The sequence below is a fragment of the Eubalaena glacialis genome, chromosome 4 (assembly GCF_028564815.1).
Source record: "Eubalaena glacialis isolate mEubGla1 chromosome 4, mEubGla1.1.hap2.+ XY, whole genome shotgun sequence".
NCBI lineage: Eukaryota > Metazoa > Chordata > Mammalia > Artiodactyla > Balaenidae > Eubalaena > Eubalaena glacialis.
Window position 1 is genome coordinate 153,166,391 of NC_083719.1, and position 27,646 is coordinate 153,194,036.

General features: G+C 38.4%; 1 protein-coding gene across 2 annotated transcripts in view; it reads right to left on the minus strand.

Annotated features, from left to right (window-relative positions):
- UBTD2 (ubiquitin domain containing 2) overlaps positions 1-27,329 on the minus strand; it is a 57,935-nt gene extending 30,606 nt beyond the window's left edge. Inside the window, exon 1 of one of the 2 annotated variants that reach the window (XM_061188472.1) lies at positions 27,143-27,329. Coding sequence is in view for 1 of the 2 variants with exons in the window: in XM_061188471.1 (XP_061044454.1) it covers positions 27,147-27,216 (70 nt within the window). In the remaining variant the exon portion in view is untranslated. The remainder of the gene's footprint in view (positions 1-27,142) is intronic. The other variant, XM_061188471.1, reaches the window with a different exon arrangement.
- Between the last annotated feature and the right edge of the window lie 317 nt (positions 27,330-27,646).

Sequence of the window (27,646 nt, forward strand, 5' to 3'; positions counted from 1 at the left end):
GGGAGGGAGAGAGGGAGGGAGGGAGGGAGGGAGGGAGGAAGGAAAGGAAGGAAGGAAGGAAAAGAAAATCAGTGACATTACACAGGTCAATATAAAAGACAACATATGTGCATTTTTTTCTTTGTAACTTTTTGTTTCCTCCTATTTGATTTTAAAGACAATTGCATAAAAAATAATTTAAAATTTGTGTTGATGAGCATACAACGTTTAAAGATGTAATATGTAAATCAATAACAGCCCAAAGAAGGTGGGAGGGAATGGAGCTGTATAAGTTTTTATATGCTACTGAAATTAGGCTGGTTTCAATCAGAACTGAATTGTTATAAATTAAGATATTAATTATAATCCCCAGAGCAAGAAACAGGAAAATGACTCAAAATATATAGTAAAAAAAAATGTTAAAGGAATTAAAATGATACACTAGAAAATATCTATTTAACACAAAAGAAGGCACTAATGCAGGGATGGAAGTAAAAAGGAATAAGACATACAGCAAAAAAACAGTAAAATGGCAGGTATAAATCCTATCTTACTAGTAATTACATGAAATATAAATATTAAGCATTCCAATCAAAATGTTGAAATTTGCAGAATGGACCAAAAAACACAATCTAACTACATGCTGCCTACAAAGAGACATTTTATATTAAAAAACACATTTAAATCAAAAGCAAAAGGATGGAAAAAGATATATCATGCAAGCAGTTATCAAAAGTGGAGTGGCTATATTTATATCAGACAAAATAGACTTTAAGACAAAAATTTTTACTAACAAAGACAAAGGAGTACATTTATAATAAATGCGTCAATTCATCAGGAAGACGTAACAATTACACACATATATGCACATAACAACAGAGCTCCAGAATATATGAAGGAAATATTGACAGAACTAAAGGGAGAAATAGTTCTACAATAATAGTTAGAAACTTCAATACTCTAATTTTCAATAATGGACAGAATATCTAGACAGAATATCAATACAGAAACAGAGAGGACTTAATACTATAAACCAGTTAAACCTAATATACATATATACAGTTGACCCGAGCATTCCAACACAGGTTTCAATGCTCGGGTCTACTTTTATGCAGATATTTTTCAATAGAAAATACCTCTGTACTACATGGTCTGTGATTGGTTGCATCCACAGATGTGAAGGAGCCACAGATGCAGAGGACCAACTATAAATTATATACAGATCAACCCCCACTTGTTCAGGGTCTACATATATAGAACACTCTGCCCAGACTAATAAGTTAGGTCACAGAACAAGTCTCAATAAACTTTAGATAAAATCATACGACATATCTTCTCTGACCATAATGGAATAAAGCTAGGAATTAATAACAGAAAGAAAACTGGGAAATTCACAAATACATGGAAATTAAGCAACACACTCTTATACAACCAATGGACCAAATAAGATATCAAAAAGAAAATGAGAAAATACATTAAGACAAATGAAAACAAAAACGCAAATACAAAAAACTCATGGGATACAGGGACTTCCCTGGTGGTCCAGTGGGTAAGAATCCGTGCTCCCAATGCAAGGGGCCCGGGTTCAATCCCTGGTCGGGGAACTAGATCTCACATGCATGCTGCAACTAAGAGTCCACATGCCGCAACTAAGCCCGCATGCCGCAACTAAAGATCCCGCATGCCACAACTAAACATGCTGCAGTGAAGATCCCACATGCTGCAACTAAGAACCAGCACAGGCTAAATAAATAAATAAATATTAAAAAAAAAAAGAAAGAAAAACACCTCATGGGATGCAGCAAAAACAGTGCTGGGAGGGAAATCTGCAACTATAAACATCTACATTAAAAAAGAAGACAGATCTTAATCAATAACCCAACTTTACACCTTAAGGAAGAGTAAAGTAAACCCAAAGCTAGCAGAAAGAAGGTATAATTAAAGATTAGAGTGGAGATAAACAAAATAAAGGACAGAAAAACAACAGAGATTCAACAAAACCAAATGCTAGTCCTTCTAAAAAATGAACAAAACTGACAAACCTTTAGCTAGACTGACTAAGAATAAAAGAGAGAAGGCACAAATAACTAAAATCAGAAATTAAAGTGCAAATATTACTACTGACCTTACAGAAATAAAAAAATATAAGAGAATACTAGAATACTATGAATTGTTGTACACCAACAAATTAAATAACCTAGATGAAATGGACAAGTTCCTAGAAACACAAAATTATCAAAACTGACTTAAGAAGAAATAGAAAATCTCAACAGACTTATAACAAGTAAAGAGACTGCATCAATAACCAAAATCCTCCCAACAAAGAAAAGCCCAGGACCAGATGGCTTCACTGGTGCATTTTACCAAACATTTAAAGAAGAATTCACACCAATTCTTCTCAAACGCTTCCAAAAAAACAGAAGAGGAGGGAACACTTTCTAACTCATTCTATGAAGCCAGCATTCCCTAACCAAAGCCAGACAAATACAATACAAAAAACCTACAGACCAATATCCTTAAGAAGCCAGATGCAAAATCCTCAACATAATCCTTGCAAACTGAATCCAACAACATATTAAAAAGATTATGCACCATGACCAAGTGGGATTTATCCCAGGAATGCAAGACTGATTCAGCATAGAAAATCACTGTAATATGCCATATTACTAAAACAAAGGAGGGAACTCCCTGGTGGTCCAGTGGTTAGTACTCAGCACTTTCACTGCCGTGAGCCCGGGTTCAATCCCTGGTAGGGGAACTAAGATCCTGCAAGCTGCATGGCACGGCCAAAAACTAAATAAATAAAATAAAAAATTAAAAAACAAAGGAAAAAACCCACGTGATCATCTCCATGACTGCAGACAAAACACCTGACAAAACCCAACACTCTTTCATGATAAAACACTCATAAAGCTAGGAATAGACAGGAACTTCTGTGACATGATAAAAGGTCTTTATGAAAACTCACAGCTAACATCATACTCAATGAAGAAACACACTGAAAGTTGCCCCCCAAGATCAAGAAGACAAGCTAAGAAACTCTTATTGCTGTTGTGGGGGGGGGGGAGGGAGGGAGGGGGAGAGAGAGAGAGGGAGGGAGGGAGGGAGAGGGAGACCCTCTAAGTACTGGTGTGCTTCACTGTACAATCAAGCAAAAAAAAGTTACTATTCTTTGGAAATTCAAAGCTTTTTAATTCAGACATGTTTGAATTACATAAGAGGATGTACAAAAACATCATTTAAACATCTGCAATGATGATGATCATTAAATATCTGCACTACATACAATGGAAGAAACTAGCCCATTTCAAACAAGGAGTTCTATGAGACAGTCAAAACCTTAAGAGCATAGTTATCACTGTGCATGGTGGTATAACTATAAAGTAATGAGACTGTCTATCAAATGCCACACCTAAAACAAGTTATGTATAATCACCATGTATTTACACAAATGTATTCTGAGTAGGTACTGCTGATGAGGCACTGTAAGGCCAAAAAATACACTGAAAGGTATAACATAATTTGGAGAACCAAATTTTCACTATTCAAAAGAAGTCCTACAACAAAAAAAAAAGGAAGGAAGGAAAGCAGACAGACATGTATCAGCTCAGTTGTACAAAAGGAAACAGAAGGATAAATCAGAAACTAATGGTACTGGTTACTTACAGAGGGTGAGTGGAAATGCAATGGAAATAATGGAAAGATGGGTAAGAGGTAGAAATGAATAAGGGTTACACTTCTGAGTATACCTTTTTGTCTAGTTCTAACTTTTAGAACTATGTTAACATTACACATACTCAAATAAGCAAACAAATAAAATCAACAAGAGGGGGAAAACTAAAAATGGAACACAACTAGAAATCAATGAATTTAACTGTATTTCAAAGGATTAAAAAACTACATTAAAAGGGTGTGTACCTAACCCAACATTTGAACACAGTAATTTTGTTAGTAATTTTATCCTTAGGCTACAGACATAAAGAACTGTAAACAAATACTGAACTCGTTAGTAGTTTTGTTTTTCACAATGAAATGTATTAGCAATTCCAAACTATTCTATGTGTATTCTCAGACTGAGTAAACAAGTAAATACACTGCGGAAATTGGGAGCCAGGTTTCTTTATTCTTAGAAAGAGAATTATAAATATGGACAGGGAAAGGCTAGAATGAACCCTGTACCATTATACTGAATGAGAGAGATCAGTATGAACTCATTGTTTTTAATATATAAAAAGGTACAGATGTGTGTTATACACATGTATATATCATATATATCTGTATCTCCTATATAGCTTAGGGATATATAGGCTATATATAAATATGTATCCTAGCTCTTTCCACTGTGAGGATCTAGAGGCAAAGACACTCCAATAGCACCAAACACACCTGGATTCTAGATTTTGGCTTCTAAATATCATTCTCCACTAAAAGGAACCAGGGGTCCCTGGCTGATTCCAGGGCTCTGACAGGTAAAATACAAAATGAAACTGGAACATCTTGTTATGTCAGAAAACAAAGAAGTGATCAAGAATAATGAAGTCATGTCAAAAGAACGCAGAGGCCAGCTTGGCGGAGCTCCCACTGGCCAATCTGGTACAATTTGAGCATCAAAATAAATAACAATAGTAACAGATCATACCCCATGGAATAAAACAGAAAACCATGAGTCCATACCAATGTAAATAAGCAAATAGGGGAGATGAGAGCTCTTTCTTACATTAAAATGCTGATTAATAAATATAAAACAAATAGTGAAATTAGAAAAATCACAATTTGACAACCACCATAATTATTTAAGGCAAGAATTACCAACGGATGCTAAAACTAGTGCCTGTTTGATAAGAAACAAAATATTTACATAGACTCAGTCTTCCTACTAGATATTTATTATTTGCAGAGGGAAAAACAATAACTTTGCAGGGAAGAATCTTGGCTGGCACCATAAGTGATTAAAGTTAACACCACCAATAACGGGAAAAGCAGACATTATATGACCCCTGACATGATGCACTAAGGACACAATCTCACTTCTGTGGTATTCTTACCCAGACTGCATAATAATGGAGGAACCTAAGCATGAGGAAACATCAGACAAATTCCAATTGATGAACACTCTGCAAAATAACTGGCACGTACTTTTCAAAATGCCAACGTCGTGAAAAGACAAAGTCTCCAGAACCATTCCAGATTAAAGAAGACTAAAGAGATATGACACTTAAACACAATGAATGATCCTAGGTGATTTTCTCTGAATATTAATGAAGACAATGGGGAAATCTGAATAAAGTCTAGAGTAAATATTATTTCAATATTCATTTCTTGATTTTGATTATTATATTGTGGTTATATGAATGTCCTTTCTCTTAGGAAATACACACTAAAGTATTTAGGGGGTAAAAGGGTTTATTGTGTGCAACTTAATCAAACAGCTCAAGAAAATTTAAGTATTTACACACATGTATGTACATATAAAGAGTATGATAAAGCAACTGTGATAAAATGTTAACATTTGGGGAAATTCGGATGAAGGGTACCAGAACTTCTTTGTACTGTTTTTGCAACTTTTCTGAAGTCCGATGTTATCTTTAAATAAAGTAAAAAAGAAAAAAAAAGACCTGTGACCCTTTGATAATCCCGTGGATATAGATTTGGATTTGGTACAACAACCGTGATATTAACTTAGATCTCACTTGGCCCCCAAAACCCACGACACCCTAAGGGTGCTGATTGTGTCTAGACAGGATTAGACACTTTGAGACTTTCCTTGACCAACTCAAAATTCTTCACGACACCCTAAGGGTGCTGATTGTGTCTAGACAGAATTAGACACTTTGAGACTTTCCTTGACCAACTCAAAATTCTTCACGACACCCTAAGGGTGCTGATTGTGTCTAGACAGAATTAGACACTTTGAGACTTTCCTTGACCAACTCAAAATTCTTCAGGAAAAGGAAGAAAAGTTCCTGTAAGCATTTCAAAAACCCTGCAGGGAATGATCCCTACTACTCTGACTGTTACATCACAGGTGAAGGCAGCAGTTTGCCAAAAATGTTGCTTTTCTCAGAAAAAGTAACAACAGTCAACAGAGAATGCATACTGTGGTCCAGCCACTGTGCAGAGTGCACTCTATACCATCCCACTCAATCCTCTCAATAACTCTAGTGTAATCTCTATCTTAAAATGAGGAAACAAACTTAAGAAGGTAAAGTATCTAGGTGGGGAGGAGGATAAGGGAGATGACAATAGTAATATCTGTTTCACAGGATTGTTACAAAGATTTAATGAGGTAATATTTCTCACACAATTAGAACAGTGCCTGGAACATAAAAAACAATACCTAAATGTCTGTTAAATGAATAAATATAAAAAATATCCCAAAGATCATACAGCTAAATGGTATAGCTGGGATTTAAACCTAGACTAACTCCAAGGTTCATATTCTTAGCCACTAGGACTATGGTGTCTCGTGGTTTTAAGAATTACTAGAATAAGTGTTCAACATGGTCCCAGACTTTCACCTACAAAGTGAAACTACATGATCAATCCATCTCTAAAGTCTTGGGGTTCCATGAGGTTTCAAAGCTGTGAACCAGTACTTAAGATGGCATAGCAAGTTGGCATTGATCTGAAGCGCCCAAACAACACGCTATTTCCCAGACACTAATTACCAAAAGCATGTTGGTGCCTGTCCCAAGCCCAGTGCCAAAATAAGTACTAAGTGTTTCCTGAGAAAGATACTAGCAGTCCATACAATTCTTTATTCAAGATGGTTTCCCTTTTCAATCTGAAAAGTTTCCTTTGCTTGAGAAATTCTAATGTTTTTAAGAGCCTGCCAAAGATGTGGGTAAACATACTTTACTTGAAATTGTGTTCCTCTGCCAAGTCCTTCTCCTTGAATGGGATTCTAAGTGCAAAGAACTCTTGCTTTTAAGAACAGATAAGAATCCAAGAGTAGGTACAGCAGAACCATAGAAAATAATGCTATTTTGGCTTGTCTAAGATTTTGCCACAAAATCCATAAAGCAGAACTGGGGCTCAAACATCAAATTCTCTATCAAGTTAAAAAGAAAGTGATATCTGATGCAAACAATCAAAGTGACAGAAAAACTACTAGAAAGTGTATTGCCTTTGGGTTAGATTCATGGGAAAAGAAATATATCTTGGAGTCATTTAATCCTTTTAAATTGCATCTATGGCTATCACCATTACAAAATCCCAAGCTTTACTTTCAGCTTATTTAACTTTTCAGAAGGAAGTAAAGAAATACTAAATTCTTGCAAACTGCCCACAAAAAAGCATCAAGCAACTTGCCAATTATAGTGTGGTATTCCTTTCTCCAGTTTACACTGCATCTCCTCACATTAAGTCCTGGAATGTGCATCTCTCACATCATTATGATGACTCTACTAATTCCTAACTTTTAAAACAGCCAGCTCAATTTTAGAAAAAATACTGACAACACTCCCAAAATGAAAAGCTAACAATGACATACTCGTTATATCCCAAAGCTAACACATCAGTAAAGTCAAACTCTAGAAGCTGTAGCTGTGACCTCAAAAAGCACATCACAATTTCTCTAAACATATGAACACATTTTTGCTTCACTCTCTCTTTTATACACACAGCCATATACTCTGAGTCTGAAAGGATGTACATGAAAATGTTTACGTTAGGTCACAGGATAAATTTTTTCTTAAACCTGCTTTTTACATTTAAAAAAATTTTCAGTTTTTAAAAAGATTTAAAAATGACCATAAGTTAGTAAAAAAAGGATTCATCCTACACAAATTCTCATATAAAACAAAGAGATTATATATAATAATGTATATAATATGCATAGTATATGTCTATATATCTACATATACGTTGTATATGTGTATAGTGTTTATGCTGTATATATATTGTATATATAATGAACATATATGTATAAGAGTGTGCATGCTATGTATAGGAATCAAAAGCTTTAATTATTCTCTTTTCTTACTTAGAAGGCAAAAGTGATCTTACAAGTGCTCCAGTCTGAACTTCTGGACAGGTATTGATTTAGTTTAGCAAAGTTATAAGTAGCTTGTAGCTTGTAGCGTGTATCTAGAAATAAATGCAAAGATATTGTTAATCAATACTTTAACTATTTTAAAATTGTATAGCATTTCCCCCCCAAGATTTTACTACAAAAATAACTCACCAATGTTGTTTATACTTCCTATTTATTATTAAATCAGAACTATCAGAATTATTTCTCAACGGAAACTGAATTTTATTCTACATCTTAATTTTCTTTAATCTCCCTCAATGTTTCGCCTGAAAACGTCTTTTCCCTCCTCTGATAAATGGTGAAACTTTCATACACCTAAGACTTTTAGTATACATCCTTGTCCCAAACTGAAAAACCTACCTCTACCACTGAAAAGTAAGTTCTGTCCCTATTTATTATTCCCTTCTTAAAATGGTTCAAGATCATCTGTGACAGAAAAAGAAAAAGGTTTTTTCCAGTCATTTGCTTGCCCTATACAGTTACACTGTAATTTCTAGTCAGTACACTTAGTGCTGGTATATAGAAAACAAAAATACAAACACACACAAGAACCTGTTTTCTACCCCATGATGGATCCAATGCAAAAAGATAGTCTCCTTCTTGCCTCCAGTAGTATTTATTACATTTTATTACAGATAAGCAATTTTCCCCATTCTCAAAGCTCTTGTTACAGCTTAAGTGTCTTATTCAAGGTTCAGTCTAGAAATATTGGGTATCATTTTATTGTTTCCTCAAATTCCTTTTCATTATGTCCTACTTGTCATATGTAGTGGCACATCTCAATTTTTCACTTCATAGTTATAAGAATTTAAAGGGTATATAAACTACTCTGAGTCATTTAGGAAGAGAGAAGTATCCATGACAAGATGCAATCATCACAAACCAAGAGCCACAAAAGCCAAATTCACAGAAGGGTTTGTTCAACAGGCCCTGCGTGTTAATTTTTGCAACACAGCAATGATCAAAGGCCCAAAAGCTGTTTAATCACCATCAAGTTAAAATTATTATTTCCAAGTCAAGGAAGAAATTTATTGGTGACTGCCAGAAAAAGTACAAGCTCTGATAATGAAACTATATTATGGGACCACCATAGGTTCCCCCCTCCCCACTTCTGAATGAGACACTCCAGGTGACGGATGGTTTCAGTTCCTTTTATCAGGTATAAAAACCAGGAGTTGGTTTCAAATGTCCATATGCTGATATTATAAGCACAGACACTCATTCACTTCTGGGTTCCAATCCCCATCCTTAAATTTCTGTATATACTAATCAGAGTGAACTTTCATGTAACCTCCTTCAACTCACCCTTCAGGACAATCACCACTCTATGATTTGAAGCAGACAGATATTCTAATACTCCACTAAGGGTGATTTAAGAGCACCCTTTATTAAAAAGACTTTATAAGCTTTCTCCAAATTAGACAAAGCCTTCTTTTCTTGTACTTTAAGGACCTGAAGGAAACTTGCTTCCCCACAAAGTTCAACTGCTAAATTCAAGTCAAGCTTGAATAAAACTGAATTTTAAGCTGAAAACATTCAGTCTGGGATAGGAGGCAGAGGTAACGATGAAAAAGAAGGTAACTGAGTAAAGGGGCACAAAAGAAAATGAGCAAGATTATCACTTTTTTCCATTTGAGCCAGTTAGATAATTAAGATCTTAGTTCAAAATTTCTATCTTGTGAGATGCAATATAATTTGTTGACTAAGATCAAAGACAATTACCCACCTCATTTCTTACTGCTGCCATCTCCATTTTGGAGTATGAACACAAGAGTCCTTAAGAACCACATTTCATTAACTTCAACTCAACTGTGTTTACTGCCATGAATGAAAACACTCACACACACACACACACACACACACACACACACACTTCTGCTCCAAGGATAGAAAAGTCAACCAAAACCCTTCCTTACCATCTGTGGAGAGAATACTGAATTAGAAAACAGAGGACAGAGCTTACAGTTTGGGCTACTCTTTTTATTCCTGTGCCTCAGTTTCCTCTCTTCTAAAATGGCGATATTAATATCAGCCTTCCTTAAAGTCAAAGGTTCCTTGTAAGAATCAAGAAAATGTATGTGGGACTTCCCTCATGGCACAGTGGTTAAGAATCCGCCTGCCAATGCAGGGGACACGGGTTCGAGCCCTGGGCTGGGAAGATCCCACATGCCGCGGAGCAACTAAGCCCGTGCATCACAACTACTGAGCCTGCGCTCTAGAGCCCGTGAGCCACAACTACTGAAGCCCGGGTGCCTAGAGCCCGTGCTCCACAACAAGAGAAGCCACTGCAATGAGAAGCCTGCGCACCGCAACGAAGAGTAGCCCCCGCTCGCCGCAACTAGAGAAAGCCTGCGCGCAGCAACGAAGACCCAACACAGCCAAAAATAAATAAATAAATTTATTTTAAAAAAGACTTATCCAAATTGGTGAATTTTTGTGTAGCCATTTTAATATTGAAGGTGGAAGAAAAAAAAAACATTTTCAGTATATCATGCCTTATTATTTCAAGAAAGGTAAAAATGCAACTGAAACACAAAAAAAGATTTGTACAGTGTACGGGGAAGGTGCTATGACTGATCGAATGTGTCAAAAGTGGTTTGCAAAGTTTCATGCTGGAGATTTCTCGTTGGATGATGCTCCACAGTTGGGCAGACCAGTTGACGTTGATAGCGATCAAATCCGAGACATTAATTGAGAACAAGCAACATTATACCACGGGGGAGATAGCCGACATACTCAAAATACCCAAATCAAGCACTGAAAATCATTTGCACCAGTTTGGTTATGTGAATCGCTCGGATGTTTGGGTTCCACATAAGTCAGGTGAAAAAAACCTTCTTGACCATATTTCCACATGTGATTCTCTACTTAAACATAATGAAAACGTTCCATTTTTAAAACAAATTGTGACGGGCGATGAAAAGTGGATATTGTACAATAATGTGGAACTGAAGAGATTGTGGGGCAAGCGAAATGAACCACCACCAACCACACCAAAGGCCGGTCTTCATCCAAAGAAGGTGATGTGTATATGGTGGGATTGGAAGGGATTCCTCTATTATAAGCTCCTTCCGGAAAACCAAATGATAATTCCAACAAGTACTGCTCCCAATTAGACCACATGAAAGCAGCACTTGACGAAAAGCGTCCAGAATTAGTCAAAAGAAAACGCATAATCTTCCATCAGGATAACACAAGACCGCATGTTTCTTTGATGACCAGGCAAAAACTGTTACAGCTTGGCTGGGAAGTTCTGATTTCCGCCGTATTCGCCAGACATTGCACCTTCAGATTTCGATTGATTTCGGTCTTTACAAAATTCTCTTAACGGAAAAAATTTCAATTCCCTGAAAGACTGTAAAAGGCACCTGGAACAGTTCTTTGCTCAAAAAGATAAAAAGTTGGAAGATGGAATTATTAAGTTGCCTGAAAAATGGCAGAAGGTAGTGAAACAAAAGGGTGAATATGCTGTTCAATAAAGTTCTTGGTGAAAATGAAAAATGTGTCTTTTATTTTTACTTTAAAACCGAAGGCACTTTTTGGCCAACTCAATAGTTTTTATATGGAGGAATGTGGTTTAGAAAATAAATAAATAAAGGACGAATAGTTCTGAGCCCCAGAGTGAAATCAGTCTTTAGTAAAGTACTTCAGAGAGCAGTTCCACCCTACAAGTTGTCCCCAGGCTCTGCCCTTCTCCAACATCCCCTAAAATGTCTCCTCAGAAAAACCCCAAACACCTAAATTCAGGGAATTCTTAAAGGGTGTCTTCATTATTCCTTGTCAATATAATAGTTTACAGGCTGCATGTGAGACCTAGATTTCTGCTGCATTCAACATAAGCACAGAATCAGCTCAAAAACAGCCTGACATAAATGCTACTGGGCTGGGTGGGCTTTAAATATAATTAACCCTCTTTTCATATGCAAAGCAATTCAAATCACCACTAAGTTTGCTAAGGATGACAGAATAATACACAAATAAACACAAAATAAGTGGGGAGACTTTAACAAGCAAATCAGATCACTTCCTCCTTTCAGCAAACAGGCAAATAAGAATCTATCCCAGAGTTAATTATCATGAGGAAGATCACTAAAGATAATAGGCCCTTGTACAACCAAGGACATAGTTGTACATTACAACATTACAATAGTTTTTATTACTACACATTTCACCCAAAAAACAAATGAAATAACTAAAGCCAAGTAGTAAACTTTTCATTCTCCAAATGATAAAATAGTCACAACTATTCATTCATTATTTCACTTATTTATTCAATCAGCAACTACTGAATGCACATGTACCAGTAACTATACTAGATACTAGGCATACAGTAAAGAAGAAATCAGGAAAGGCCCCTGACCTCACAGAACTTATAATATTGTGGGAGAAGACAGGAAATAAACAAGTAAACAAATAATTTCCAAAAGCAATATAAAAAAATAAAACATGGGGAAAGATCATGCTATTTTTAAGAACTGTAATAAAAAGCACTACACAGCAAATATTTATTTACATTAAGGCAAAGGCCCTGAAATGGGAAGAAGCTAAGATTTATTCACTACATGCAAAGATCTTCCACTGACTTCCCTTCTATGATTCATCTCAATCTAGTCCATTCTTCATAAGCAAGAGTCAGACTCTCACAAACATGGCAGACACCAGACCTCACCTCCAGGTCCTTCTCAGCACCTCTTCTGATTCTAGTTCCTCCTTCATAAATCACAAACACAAGATCTCATCCAACAATCCCTTTTCCATGAAGTACTCACTGTCTGAACTTCCAAAGGTTAAACATAATACAAGTTTGCCCAATTGTAGGCAAAGAGTTGGAATATTTTATGCTCAAGAGAGAAAAGAGAAAAGTGAAAAGTGACGTGGCGTCAGAGGTAGGGAAAAGCAAAGGCCTAACCGTGCCAAGGTGCACTTCCAGCTTCAAATGAACTGAGAGGTGAAGTCCACATCTTGAATAATAAAATACCTACACTTACAGAGTGCATTCTAAGCCAAAAGTTGCTCTGGAAGAGAAAGACCACCCTGAGGGCTTGTTCCCCATCCTTTTAATTCCTGGTGAAAGCAAATCAATTAGAGGGAGTAAGTGAACCAATTTCCAGATCTGTAACCAGATGGCAATTACTGGTATAGCTACAACAGTCACCATCTTCTTGATCCCTTCACTATTTTTAATGTTTTATCTTTCCTTTGTTTCCTCTCGAAGTTAGCATCAAAATTAATTTGGATAACATATTATTTCTCTGAATTGTGTAAACTTCTTAATTAATATAGTACTATTCTTTCATTAATTCTATGAAACTCCAAATATCTAATACAATGCCCAACACAGTACACCGATCCTGAGAGTAGAGAAAACCTGATTGAAATTATGTGTGTTAGGTTAAAACTTTTCCTAGGATCTAGTCACACAACTTTTTAAACTGGTTCTAAAGAAGTCAAGAGACCAAACATGTGTTTCAGCATTCCATAAACATAAACTATTTTGTAAAATATATTTTTGCTATTTTTTAAGAACCCTAATAAAAAGTACCACACATCTAATGTTAAATTTCAAACATAAAGACCATCATGAAACATGTTAGCTTATGCTGCTTGGTCAAAATGATCACAGAGTCATTGAAATGAAGCTTCTCTTGCCTTCTCTACGCATATATGAAACTTAAGGAACGTCTTGTAACTGTGTCACTGATTGGGAAAACCACAGCTCTGCATGTGCCTTTTATTAATACAAGCACATACATGTAACACAGCACCAGGGAACACACTAATACAGCACATGGATGTCTGGGCTTCACTAAATGTCAGAGCAATCTCATATGCATCTGCTCAGTATATGCCCTCATCTTAAAAATTAACTGAAGAATGCTTAGTGAAAGTAAAACGTAAACCATAATACTGTATGACATGTTAGTGTTTAAGTTCTGAGTATAGCTGATAGTGTTAGTGATTCAAACTTTTAAAAAATCTCCTACAGAACTTTATGAGACTCTAAATCAGTTATTTTTATTTTTTAGTGACTATACACAATCAAAATAAAAAGAAATCAAATGCTGAGACTGATATATTAGTGTTCAATGTAATATATACCTAAAAAAGAAGATTCAACTGTTTAAAAAGTTGGAGTCTACTGATCTCATCCAACATGCTCATTTTATAGATGAGAAAAAAACTAAGAAACCAGGAAGTCAAGTGACTTATTTAAGGTAACTGATACAGGGAAAAGAGGTGGAACGAGAACTGAAGAATTCTGACTCCCAGATCTTTTCATTACACTGTATGGTTTTATTTAACAAGGTTTTTGTTCTAGAATTAAATAATGTTCTATCAAGAAAATATCACTTTCTCCCTAACGCCATTATAAAGTCAAAGATGTGTTTCACACAATTGTTAACTGAACCTAAAGTACTATGAGAAGACTGAAGTCTCTGTCCCAGGTCCAATGCAGCTTATATTGTGAGAATATAAGTAATGTACAAAAATAACGATGATAGACGATCTTTGTAAAAATGGGAGAACGGGATGTGGATCAAAGGGTACAAACTTTCAGTTTTAAGAAGCAAAAGTTATGAAGATCTAATGTTCAGTATGGTGACTGTTAATAACACAGTATTTTATACTTTAAAGTCGCTGACAGTAGACCTTAAGGATTCTCATTACCAAGAATGTGTTAATTATCTTGATTTGGATAATAGTTTCACAATGTATATGTATATGAAATCATGATATTGTATACTTTAAATGTATACAATAATATTTGTCAATTATTCCTCAATAAAGTTGGGGGAAAGAACGAGAGAAGGAGACTAAGCACTAAAGAATAATAGTACTATGATATTCAGGATGGCAGGATTATTTCTGCGTGGAAAAAGGAAAAACAAAAAAAGGCTCATACTTGTTCCGTAATGAAAGGTTATCCCAGTGTTGGAAGTTAGATAGCAGAAAAGAACTAGGAAAAGTTTGGATTTTGGATCTACTATAGTCTAGGAAATAAAGAATCATATATATTTTGTTAGAATTAGATCTACCTGGGACTTCCTCTGTGGCGCAGTGGATAAGAATCCGCCTGCCAATGCATGGGACACGGGTTCGATCCCTGATCCGGGAAGATCCCACATGCCGCAGAGCAACTAAGCCCATGCGCCACAACTACTGAGCCTGCGCTCTAGAGCCCGCATGCCACAACTACTGAAGCCCACACGCCTAGAGCCTGTGCTCTGCAACAAGAGAAGCCAGCGCAAGGAGAAGTCCGTGCACCGCAACAAAGAGTAGCCCCTGCTCACCACAACTAGAGAAAGCCTGTACGCAGCAACGAAAACCCAACGCAGCCAAAAATAAATAAAAATTAAATCTTAAAAAAAAAAAAAAGAATTAGATCTACCTAATTTCCAGTCTAAAGAAAATACAGAGGCTATAAGAATTCACTAAATACACCACAGGGAAACAATCAGACAAATCCAGATGGTGGTACATAATATAAGCCTCTTCAAAAAGTCAATATCATAGGGAAGAAAAGAGGGGGGAGGTTTTCTAGATTTAAAAAGATTGAAGAGGGACTTCCCTGGTGGTCCAGTGGTAAAGAATCCGCCTTACAATGCAGGGGATGCGGGTTCGATCCCTGGTCAGGGAACTAAGATCCCACATGCCGTGGGACAAATAAGCCCATGTGCCACAACTACTGAATTAGCACACCTCAACTAGAGAGCGTGCATGCAGCAAATTACACAGCCCATGTGCTCTGGAGCCCATGCTCCCTGGAGCCTGCACGCCACAACCAGAGAAGAGAAAACCCGCCGCCACAACCAGAGAGAAACCCACTACTAGAGAAGCCCATGGGCCGCAACGAAAGATCCCATCACTGACCCTGCGTGCCACAACTAAGATCGATGCAGCCTAAAATAAATAAATAAATAATAAATAAATCTTTAAAAATCTTAAAAAAAAGAATTTCTAAAGAAAAAAGATTAAAGAGACAAACAAATGCAATGTCTAAATGCAGATTAGATCCTATTTTGAAAAAAACAGATATAAAAGACACTTGGGGGACAACTGGGAGATTCTGATTATGGACTAGATCTTAGGGAATAACAGTTAATCTTCTTAGGAGTGATAATAGTATTGTTATGTAGGAGAAGAGCTTTATTTTTTAAAGATGCATGTTGAAGTGTCATGATGTCTGTACTCACTTTCAAACAGTTAAGCAAATGTATATATACATACACACACACATTTGTTCAATCTAATTGATGGGTATTCAAGTGTTTGTACTAGAGTCTTTCAACTTTTCAACATGTTTGAAAATTATCATTAAAAATGTTTTAAAAAGAATTAGATATCTTGATAGAGAAGATCTAATCCACTAATCCCCTCTGTTTTTCAACAATTTTTTTTTTCTTCAGAAGAAACTGAGCCCAAAGTACCACAGCTAATGCAGGCCTTTTCTCAATAGAGATTAAAACTCAGGCAGATCTGCAGAATCTTAGCCCAAACTCTTCACATATGCCAGAAAACTGGAACCCAAGAGAAAACAACTGATCTGGGACAAACACCTACATGTATATGTAAAAAACAAACATTTTTTATGGGTTTTTTTCTATTTTATTTTTTAATTTTTAACATTTTTATTGGAGTATAGTTGCTTTACAATGTTGTGTTAGTTTCTACTGTACAGTAAAGTGAATCAGCTATACGTATACATATATCCCCTCTTTTTTGGATTTCCTTCCCATTTAGGTCACCACAGAGCACTGAGTAGAGTTCCCTGTGCTATACAGTAGGTTCTCATCAGTTATCTATTTTATACATAGTATCAATAGTGTATATATGTCGATCCCAATCTCCTAATTCATCCCACATCCCCCTTTCCCCCTTGGTATCCATACATTTGTTCTCTACGTCTGTGGCTCTATTTCTGCTTTGTAAATAAGATCGTTTATACCAGTTTTTTCAGATTCCACATATATGCGTTAATATACGATATCGGTTTTGTCTTTATGTTTAATATGTAATAATCCCATTGCAACTACAAAAGAATAAAAATCTGTTAAAGACTATAACAACCTAGTACATCAGAAATTTGTACAAAATAACTTCAGAATGCAGCATTAAATGGGAATTAGTTCATTAGATGCACAAAAAAACAAAAAGTAAAATTTTAAACCACTTAACTAGTATCGCCTATAATATTGTCTCACAACGTTGTCTATTGATTATGCCAATTATGCCTTCCAAAATCTGACAACATACCCTAATAACTTCATGTTTCACCATTCCCTCCACAAGCTTCTTGCCAGTCCCCCAAAATGCCATGTTTTTTCATATTTCTATACAAGTAACTTCCTCTGCACACAGAATGCCCTTCTGCCTTTTCTTCATCTACTCCTCTTTCAAGACCAACTTCTTACATCACCTCTCCAATGAAGTTTTCTGACAGTGCTCCACACTGCTCCGTGAATTTCCATAATACTTTTTTCATTGCTAGAGAGACTTTTTAAACTCTTCCTAATTATTTAAACATATGATTCCTTCATTAGACCATAAGCTAACCTGATTTCACAGAGCAAGCCTTATTTATATCTCTACTTATAGTTAGCTTCAAGTGCTGGCAATTAGAAATAACAGAAGCTGTCTATTTTTAAAAGACAGCTTTCTTCCTTTCAGGAAGAACCTAAAAAATAAAGTGTTTACCCTGAGTTGAAAGTGATAGTTTATTATGAAGCAGATTCATACCTTGAATGACTTCGACTATTTGTTACTCTGCCCCTTTGATACTCTTGTCACACAGCCCACAAGCATGGAAACTATCTGAACAAATGCAAAGAAGCAATCTGACCCTGCTTATACCTACAAGCCAATTATAATAAATGCATAAAATTATCTGAAGGGTTTCTTGTGAGGGTAAGAACTTAAACAGAGAAGTCCCAAAGTCACTAATTCATTACTTACTGAAGTCTTGAGCAAATGTATATCATTAAGACTTCACATTCAAGTAAAATTCATATAAAATTACCCCCACATGTAAATATCTCTTTTTCTTAGACAGCTACCTTCAACAGAAATTTCATTTCTAAAAACAGAGCTATAATGGAAACTTCTAAACGTTTTACTGCAAACATGCAAAAATATGGCATTACAATACCCAATGTATACTCAGCAATATTTAACCACTCAGCTCAATATATGGAGTATATTCAAAACCAAGCTTGATTCTTGCTGCCTGCAAGTCAAAGTAGCTGATGCAAGATGAATACATGCTTGATTGTTCTTGGCCAACACACATGCACCTTTAAGTACATACGCATTAGTAAAGTCTCAACCTATGGTCCTTGAACTACCAGTGAATCATGAGGAGCCTGCTGGTAGCCTAGTACTGCCCGACAAGCAGAAGCAGAAAGCTGGGTAGGGATGGTGAGGGGTGGCGAGAAGAAGCAGGTGCAGTGGTCCACCAAATGAAGATAAACCATTCAAGTGGTCTGCAGTAAGGAAAAAGGAGAGAACCACTAAATCAGCAAATTGATCGCCCAATTAATATGATCATGTTGTTTACCAAAATCAACCTAATGCTCCCTTGCAACAAGAGAAGAATGTGTTTCGGTCAAAAACCCCAAGAGAGATAATTCTAAACATAAAGGCAAAAGTTCCTTATTACTGTTATTAACACTCAATAATCATTCACATTAGAAGACTCACCTGGGTATAGTACTACTAGCAAGGTGCTGCCAAAGCTTTGCATTTACAGTAAGAAAATCAGATTTAAAAATAAAATCCACTGATTACAATTGCTCCATAAGAAAGACAGGTATTATAGACTAGGGCCATCAAAAATCAAAGGAATGACAATTCCTATCATTTCTAGTGGCTTAAATCTTCTGTCCATACTGTGTATCACTAGCAACTGATTCCTAAATACAAAATCAGAGATGAAAAAAACAGCCCATTTAATATCCATGATGAGACTCTTCTTTCAAAATGTCTTTCCAACATAAATTCCAAAATAATCTTGACCGGGAAAAAATTTCAACCCTCTACTTAGTAGAAAATTGAAAACGAGTGGGACTAGCCCAGTGGAAGGTAGCTGATGAGGCGGGGGCTACAACATACCATGTCAGTTTTTAATGTAAACTGGAGTTTTAAAATCTTTTCTCAAAGAGGATTCAGCTTGCCCCATATGGCAGTATTTTCCAACTGTAGCTTCCCTGGTCTAATTTCAGTTCTCATACCTCCTGAACCTACCTACCCACCCACAGTACCACTCACTGTATTTCCAACCTGCGTTTTCTTGCTGTGTATGTCCTTTGGTTCTTTCCACACAACTCCACTCCTAGTCACATCAGCCACCCTCTGCTTTATCAAATAAATGCCTCCTATTTCACAGTATGTCTCTCTCCAAATGGTATAAAATTTTATGCATCCCTCTCATAAAGCCCCAGAGCTCACCAACCCAAAAAAAAATATGAAAGATTTTTACTTCTACTGTCACACTAGCGATAAAAAAGGAGGAGACTTAATCTTTAGTCCTAGTCATGTTCAGTGTGCTTCATTTTTTACTACAGGCACAGCCCTAAGAGTAGAAGCAAAAGAAAATTCAATAAGCAACCTAGTTAGATGATGTGTATAAATAATATATGGGACACTGAAAATATATAAGGAATAGATTTGCATGATATTCTTGGTGAAGAAAGTAACTGATAGGCTTCCCTGGTGGCACAGTGGTTAAGAATCCGCCTGCCAATGCAGGGGACACGGGTTCAATCCCTGGCCCAGGAAGATCTCACATGAAGCAGAACAACTAAGCCCATGTGCTACAAATACTGAGCCTGCGCTCTAGAGCTCGCGAGCCACAACTACTGAGCCCACGTGTCACAACTACTGAAGCCCGCGTGCCTAGAGCCCGTGCTCCGCAACAAGAGAAGCCACCGCAATGAGAAGTCTGCGCACCACAACAAAGGGTAGCCCCCGCTCGCCGAAAGCCCATGCACAGCAACAAAGACCCAACACAGCCAAAAAAATAAAAACAAATAAATTAATTAATTTAAAAAAAAAAAAGAGTAACTGATGTCTTGTAGAGGATGTGTTTGTTCTGAAGTACACCAACCTCAAAAGGGCTGTTGGCATATTCTGGGGCTGGATGCCTAAAAAGTCTATCTTGTATTAGGATATGAGTCAAACTACAACTAGAATTTCTGCAACCACCGTACTAGAATGAAAAGTTCAAATACAATCAGATCTATCAGTTTCACAGGCAGACCTGTTTTCCCGTTTCCCAATAATTCAACAAAATTCAGTATACTAAGTACTTACTATGGTCAGGTCCTGAGAGGTGATTCTCATTTCTCTACCTTTTGTGAAATTTTCATGACTCAATTCTTAGTACTTTCCTCCTTTTTTTACTTACTTATAGCAGTCATTCACTTTTAAACCTTCAGTCAATCCCCCAGGTGATTCCACAAACCACATTCATAATCCTGAATATTTAGGAGTTCCATATCTAAACTTCTGCACATTCCTAAATGATATCTCAACTTAAAAATTCTTCTGGGGTTTCCCTCATGGCGCGGTGGGTGAGAATCTGCCTGCCAATGCAGGGGACACGGGTTCGAGCCCTGGTCTGGGAAGATCCCACATGCCGTGGAGCAACTAGGCCCGTGTGCTGCAACTACTGAGCCCATGCGTCTGGAGGCTGTGCTCCACAACAAGAGAGGCTGCAATAGTGAGAGGCCCACGCACCGCGATGAAGAGTGGCCCCCGCTTGCCGCAACTAGAGAAAGCCCTCGCACAGAAACGAAGACCCAACACAGCCATAAATAAATAAATAAATAAATAAATAAATAAATAGGTTCACAAACATGGTATTTTCTTTTCTCTTCTGTATCCATCCCTACATCCAATAAATCACCAAGTCCTGCCATTTTTTTTTTTACCCTAATGGGTTCCTCACTCCAGTCTCTTCCCATTGTAAGCAATCCTCTATCAATGTTTCTCGAACTTTAACGTGCATGGGAATCATTTGAGAATCTTGTTAAAATGCAGATTCTGATTCAATAGTTCAGAGCTAGGGCTTGAGATTCTGCGTTTCTAACATGCTCCCATGTGATGGCAATGCTGCTGGTTGAGGGACCACACCTTTGAGCAGCTGAGGCCACTTTGTTTTCCTTTATTCCCTCAGCATGTGCACAATTTATTCAATGGTATTTTTATCAGTTTAAATAGTGTTTTATAGTTGCTTCATGTGTGCATATTTTATTACGTTTTCCCAGAAAAGGATTCTGACATACTCAAGAAATAGGATAATGATTCCTTTTTTTGGAACAACAGCAACCAATACAAAGTTGGGCATATTATAGGTACTCAGCGCTTGTTGATTTTAAAATGCTTCCCCAGAAAATACAACAATCACCTCTTGATTACAAAGTTGAAGTAGGTTTATGGATTACCTTTGTCAACTTTTTAAAAGCCATTTCACTGCAGGTGCTTCCCTGGTGGCACAGTGATTAAGAATCCACCTGCCAATGCAGGGGACAGGGTTCGACCCTTAGTCCGGGAAGATCCCACATTCCACGGAGCAACTAAGCCCGTGAGCCACAACTACTGAGCCTGAGCTCTAGAGCCCACGTGCCGCAACTACTGAAGCCCGCGCACCTAGAGGCCTTGCTCCGCAAAAGAGAAGCCACTGCAAGGAGAAGCCCGCACACAGCAACAAAGACCCAATGCAGCCAAAAATAAAAATAAATAAATAGAGTTATAAAAAAAAAATAAAATAAAATAAAAACCATTTCACTGCAAATCAACCTTTTCACCAGATCTGACAGAGGAAATAAGCTTAAAACAGCTTTCTAGATTGACATGTATACACCGATGTGTATAAAATTGATGACTGATTAAAAAAAAAAAAAACAGCTTTCTATTCATAGTTAAGAAAGCAAATGTTAATTTGTAAATTACTGGTTACAGATTTATTCTTTCTCCATCAGTGAAGCATTAAATACATATTTAAAACTGAAACTATAAGCACAGGCAACAAAGGGAAAAATAGACATACTGGACTTCATTAAACTTTTGTGCATCAAAAGACACCATCAAGGGGGCTTCCCTGGTGGCGCAGTGGTTGAGAATCTGCCTGCTAATGCAGGGGACACGGGTTCGAGCCCTGGTCTGGGAAGATCCCACATGCTGCGGAGCAACTAGGCCCGTGAGCCTGTGCGTCTGGAGCCTGTGCTCCGCAGCAAGAGAGGCCGCGATAGTGAGAGGCCCACGCACCACGATGAAGAGTGACCCCCGCTTGCCGCAACTAGAGAAAGCCCTCGCACAGAAACGAAGACCCAACACAGCCAAAAATACATAAATAAATAAATAAACAAACCATTGAAGTTAGTTACCTTACTTTACAGTTTCCAGGATGTGGGGTTTTTTAAAAAAAAAAAAAAAAAAAAAAAGACACCATCAAGAGAGTGAAAAGACAACCTACAGAATGGGAGAAAATATTTGCAAATCATGTATCTTGATAAGGGTTTAATATACAGAATATATAAAGAACTCTTACAACTCAACAACAACAAAACCCCAAACAACCCAATTAAAAAATAGGCAAAGGACTTAAGTAGACATTTCTATCTATTAAAAAAAGATATTCAAATGCCAAATGAGCACATTAACATCACTAGCCATTACAAAATGCAAGCCAAAACTACAATGAGATACCACTCACTTCACACCCACTAGAAAGGCTATAATTTTTAAAACGGGAAATAACAAGTGTTGGTGAAAATGTGGAGAAACTGGAACCCTTGTATGCTGCTAGTAGGAATATAAAATGGTACAGCCACTGTGCGAAAGTTTGGCAGTTCCTCAAAAAGGTAAACACAGAATTACCACATGACCTATCAATTCCTAGGTTCTCCTAGGTATATATCCAAAAGCACTGAAAATAGGGATTCAGGTATGTGTACACCAAAGTTCATAGCTGTATTATTCACAACAGCCAAAAAGTGGAGACAATACAAATGTCATCAATGGATGAAGAGATAATCAAAATGTGGTGTATATATATACAATGAAATATTATTCAGCTATAAAAAGGATTTAGTATTGATACTTGCTACAAAAGGATAAACCTGGAAGACATGTAAGTGAAATATACCACCAACAAAACAATAAACATTGTATGATTCTATTTATATGAAATATCTACAATAGGCAAATTCAGAGACAAAACATAGATCAGCGGTTACCACAGGTTGGGAGGAGAGGGGAGCAAAGATACTGCTTAATGGATCCAGAGTCTGTTTGGAGTGATAAAAAACTCTGGAAATACACAGTGATGATGGTTGCACGTTGTGAGTATAATTAATGCCACTGAACTGTACACTTAAAAGTGGTTAAGGGGCTTCCCTGGTGGCGCAGTGGTTGAGAATCTGCCTGCCAATGCAGGGGACAAGGGTTCGAGCCCTGGTCTGGGAAGATCTCACATGCCGCGGAGCAACTGGGCCCGTGAGCCACAACTACTGAGCCTGCGCGTCTGGAGCTTGTGCTCCGCAACAAGAGAGGCCACAACAGTGAGAGGCCCGCGCACCACAATGAAGAGTGGCCCCCACTCGCCGCAACTAGAGAAAGGCCTCGCACAGAAACGAAGACCCAACACAGCCAACAACAACAAAAAAAAAAGTGGTTAAGGTGGCGAGTTTTATATGTATTTTACTAAAATTTTTAAAACATAAAACTAGAAAAAAAGAAAAGAACTAGCATTCTTTATTATAGCCCTGAGTTTAAGCTCTGACTCTGCCGTTTGTAAGCTATGCCATGTTAAGCAAGTTATTTAATTTCTCCCAGCTTCAATCCATCTATGAAACAGAGATACTATCCACCTCCCAGAGTTGTTGAAGACTAAATGAGAACATAATCACAGTACCTGTTACATAATAAATACTGGATAAATGGTAGCTGTTGTTACTCAAAAACCACTGTTCTCATCAAGTAGGTGTTAAGGCTGCTATAAATGGATATCTGAAAGAATTCCATGATATTCTCAAGACACTCTGAAATAAAGAAGTCAATGTTCAGCATTCAGAGTTATCCTCCTGTAAACCTGGAAACTGGTGACCGCCTGGGTCAGTAATCTTGGGATATCACTGAATGTACAGAATAAATGACACACCCAGAAAGTGAGAACCTACTTTGTACATCACTATTTTCATTAAAGAAATGATCAAAATATGAAAAGAAGGTAACTGGCTGTCTTCAATGAATTTCATTTTATTGTTTTTTCTTCACATATTTCTTATTTTTAAAAATCCTCAGAGATTTAATTACTTAGCAAATGCCTTGGGCTAGAGCCTTGTCTAGAGGACCTAAGTGCCAACCTCAGCATCACAATGTCATAATAAGGTGGAGAACCACACAAAATATGCTGTCTACAAATGTCAAAACAATTGGAAATTCTAGGAGTGTGGAAGCTTGGAGAGACCTGTTAAATAATCTTGCATAACTCCTGTAATATACCTTTCTTGATTAAAATTAGGCATTTAAAAAATAGTCAAAGTAGCTGAAACTCAAAAACTGAATTCTAGGCAAGGTATGCCAGAAGATACAGCAACTGATTCCAAAACAATAGACAACACAAATCCTATAACATGAATTAAGCCATTTCCATATTCTATAACCTCTTACAAAAATTTCTCAAAATTTCTTCAAAGAACTAATCGACCTAGAAAGGAAGTTTTTCTCAATATACACACAATTATTTGCATACTTAAGAGACTTAGATTCAGAGGGAAAGGGAAAGTACAGTATCTCAAAGAGCCAAAAAAGTTTGTTTTTTTTTTAAAGTCATCTTACTAAGTCTGCTGATATTCAGAAAGTGAAGCCATTCTAAAACGGTGATGTTTGCACAACACTGTGGATGTAATTAAATCTGTCATGAAAAGCATCGGAAACTGTATTTTACTCCATGCTGATAAAAAAATTTTCATAGGCCAATATGTCCGGATTAAAACTACTAACGACTGTTGTACGTCTCAAAAGTGAAGGATCTGTGCCAACACCCTTAGGAAAGTCTTTCCCTTCCCAACAAAAATCTATCATAATAAGCAAGAAACTATTTAACATGTTAACCTGAAACACTCACCTGAGCTAATTCCTTTAAACCACAATTAACTCCTTAACTATCATGACAATGAAGAATAAAGGCCTCCCTAATTAAATTCCAGAAGTAATCCTTTTATGCGACACAGCTCATTCCTTCCCCCAGTTACATCAGGGTCATGCCTTCTCTCCAGAAAAAAAATAAAGAGGTTTGGTGATTGAGGTTCCTTTTTTCTAAACTTTATTTCAAAAAGGTAAAGCACAGCTTAAGATCCAGAGAACTCAGTTCTCAAAGAAACTGATACTATAGTTATCTAACTAGATACCATTGGTAATAAACTACCAAAAGCTAATACTTCTTGCTTTAAAAAGCCCATGCTAATAATGCCTGGCTCGGCATAAGTCACACTACCGAAAGGCCATAAAACCATAAATTGGTTCAAGTGCATTACCAATAGAAAAACGTTGAATTAGAACATTAAAATAAGTGTGAAAAATTTTAATTAAAACTAAACACTACCTATAACAAGCACACTACCTATACTTACTAAAAAGTAACACCACCTATAGTTCAGTACCATTAATTATCACCTCACCCGCAGGAAGAATCATCTGACCCCCAAGTTGATCTTAACCTAAGGGTGTTTTCAATCATGCCCTTTTTATCTTCCTGCCCTGTTTTCAGGGCAAATCTCATTGTTAATGTGCCACTGAGTAATTATGCTCTGACTTGAAATGCACTATAAAGTACCGTTTTCATGGACGATTTTTTCAAGACACGCTTCGCTGAGCTCTCAAACTATTTACCCAGGACTCAGACATACAGGATGCCCATACACTTTAAATGAAGTGGCATGGCTAAACATTAGGCAATTCAGGACATTCATCAGCCAAACCATTCATGTACATGGTTTATAGAAGGAGCTTAGTGACAGGCAAGCAGCTGGTCTAAATGCTAGCTAGCATGTTAAGAAAAAGTTGTAAACCCACCCATCCCCAAACGACTTAGTCTAGGAACTTATGCCCCACATTTTGAGACGTCTAACACAAGGTTGGAACAAGACCAACACTGTCATCTTTGCTGTTCCTAAAAGCGATTTCTTATTTAAAACATTCTGTCCTCTACACAAGCTATAGAATGGACTCAGCAAGAGGTCATTTAACTAAAAGTAGAATTAACTGTATTATTCTTCTGCTATACTACAACACCAATTGCATTAAAATACTCTCCTCAGCAAACTGCTTTTTACAATAAATAAGAAGTGCGTTTCGTGTTACAAAAACTTTTACAGTACCGATCCTGCTAGGGTAAACGGACTCTCAGGCATTTGTACTTTTATCCTACATATTTTCCTTTACGTAAGACGGACAGGAATTTGACTAGCCCACCCCGACACTGGTCCAACACCCCCGGGCTGTAGCAAGAAGCCACGTTTTACTCGGGAAGACCGTTTCCCCACCCCTCGTTAAAGTAATGCCTGTGGCCGCTTGAGACTTCCCCAGCCGAGCTCCAGAAACTTGCAGGTTTAAAAGGCCAAATTGGAACCAACCAGGGCAGCTGTCATCTGAAACTCAGGAAAGCTGAGACCAGCCAACTCTGCTGAACAAGGACGGGTGCGGAGAGATGTGACGGGGCGCGTCGGAGGGAAGGCATCAGGCTCCCCCCCACCCCCCATCAACTGGCTTTTCTGCAACCCCAGCGCCGCCATCCTGTTCCTGAATAATTAAACCAGCTGGAGAGGGAGTGAGGGTGGCCAGAGGCAGTTTCTGGTCCGAGTTTCCCGAGCCGAGGCGGTGGGGTCGAGAGGCCGAGGGCTACATCCCCGGAGCGCTGAGGGCTTTATCGGGGGCCAGGGAGAAAAGGGGGCGACCCCGCGGCCGGCGGGGCGGCCGGAAGCGGAGCGCGGGGAGTGACGTGGAGGCGGGGATGACAAAGGGGCACGGGGACCCCGGCCGCGCGGCCCGCGGGCCCGCAGGGGCCGGGACAGGTGGCCGGGCCTGGCCGGGAACAATGGGGGTCCGAGGCTGCCCCCTGGCGCTCACCTACCTCCGGTGCCCTCCGAGTTCTCGTTGAGGCTGCCCGAGGAGTCGTGCTGGGCGCCCACACACCCGCCCATGGGGGCCCCCGGCGCCTCGTCCGCCACCTCCGGGCGCTCGTCCGGGCCCGCCGCCGCCTCTGCCTCCTCCGGCGCCGCCGCCGCCGCCGCCGAGCTCCGGACAGGCGCGCCGCTCCGCTCGCCCGCCGCGGCCCAGCCTCCGCCCCCCTCGCCGCTCCACCCACCGCCTTGGCTCGGCCCCTTCCTCCGCGCCCACTTCTACCTCAGTCCCCGGGCCGCCCGCCCGGCAGGCCTGTCCCGCGCGCCGCCCTCGCCTCCGGCTCGGCCCCGGCAGGCCGGGGCTGGCCCATCCCGGGCGAGCCGCAGCGCCCGCCTCACCCCTTCACAGCCCCGCACACCCGCGTCCAGGCGAGCCCAGCGCCGGCGCCACCCGACCGCCAGGCCCCATCGGCCCCCACGCCGCGGCGCCGCCCTCCGCTCCCGGGGCCTG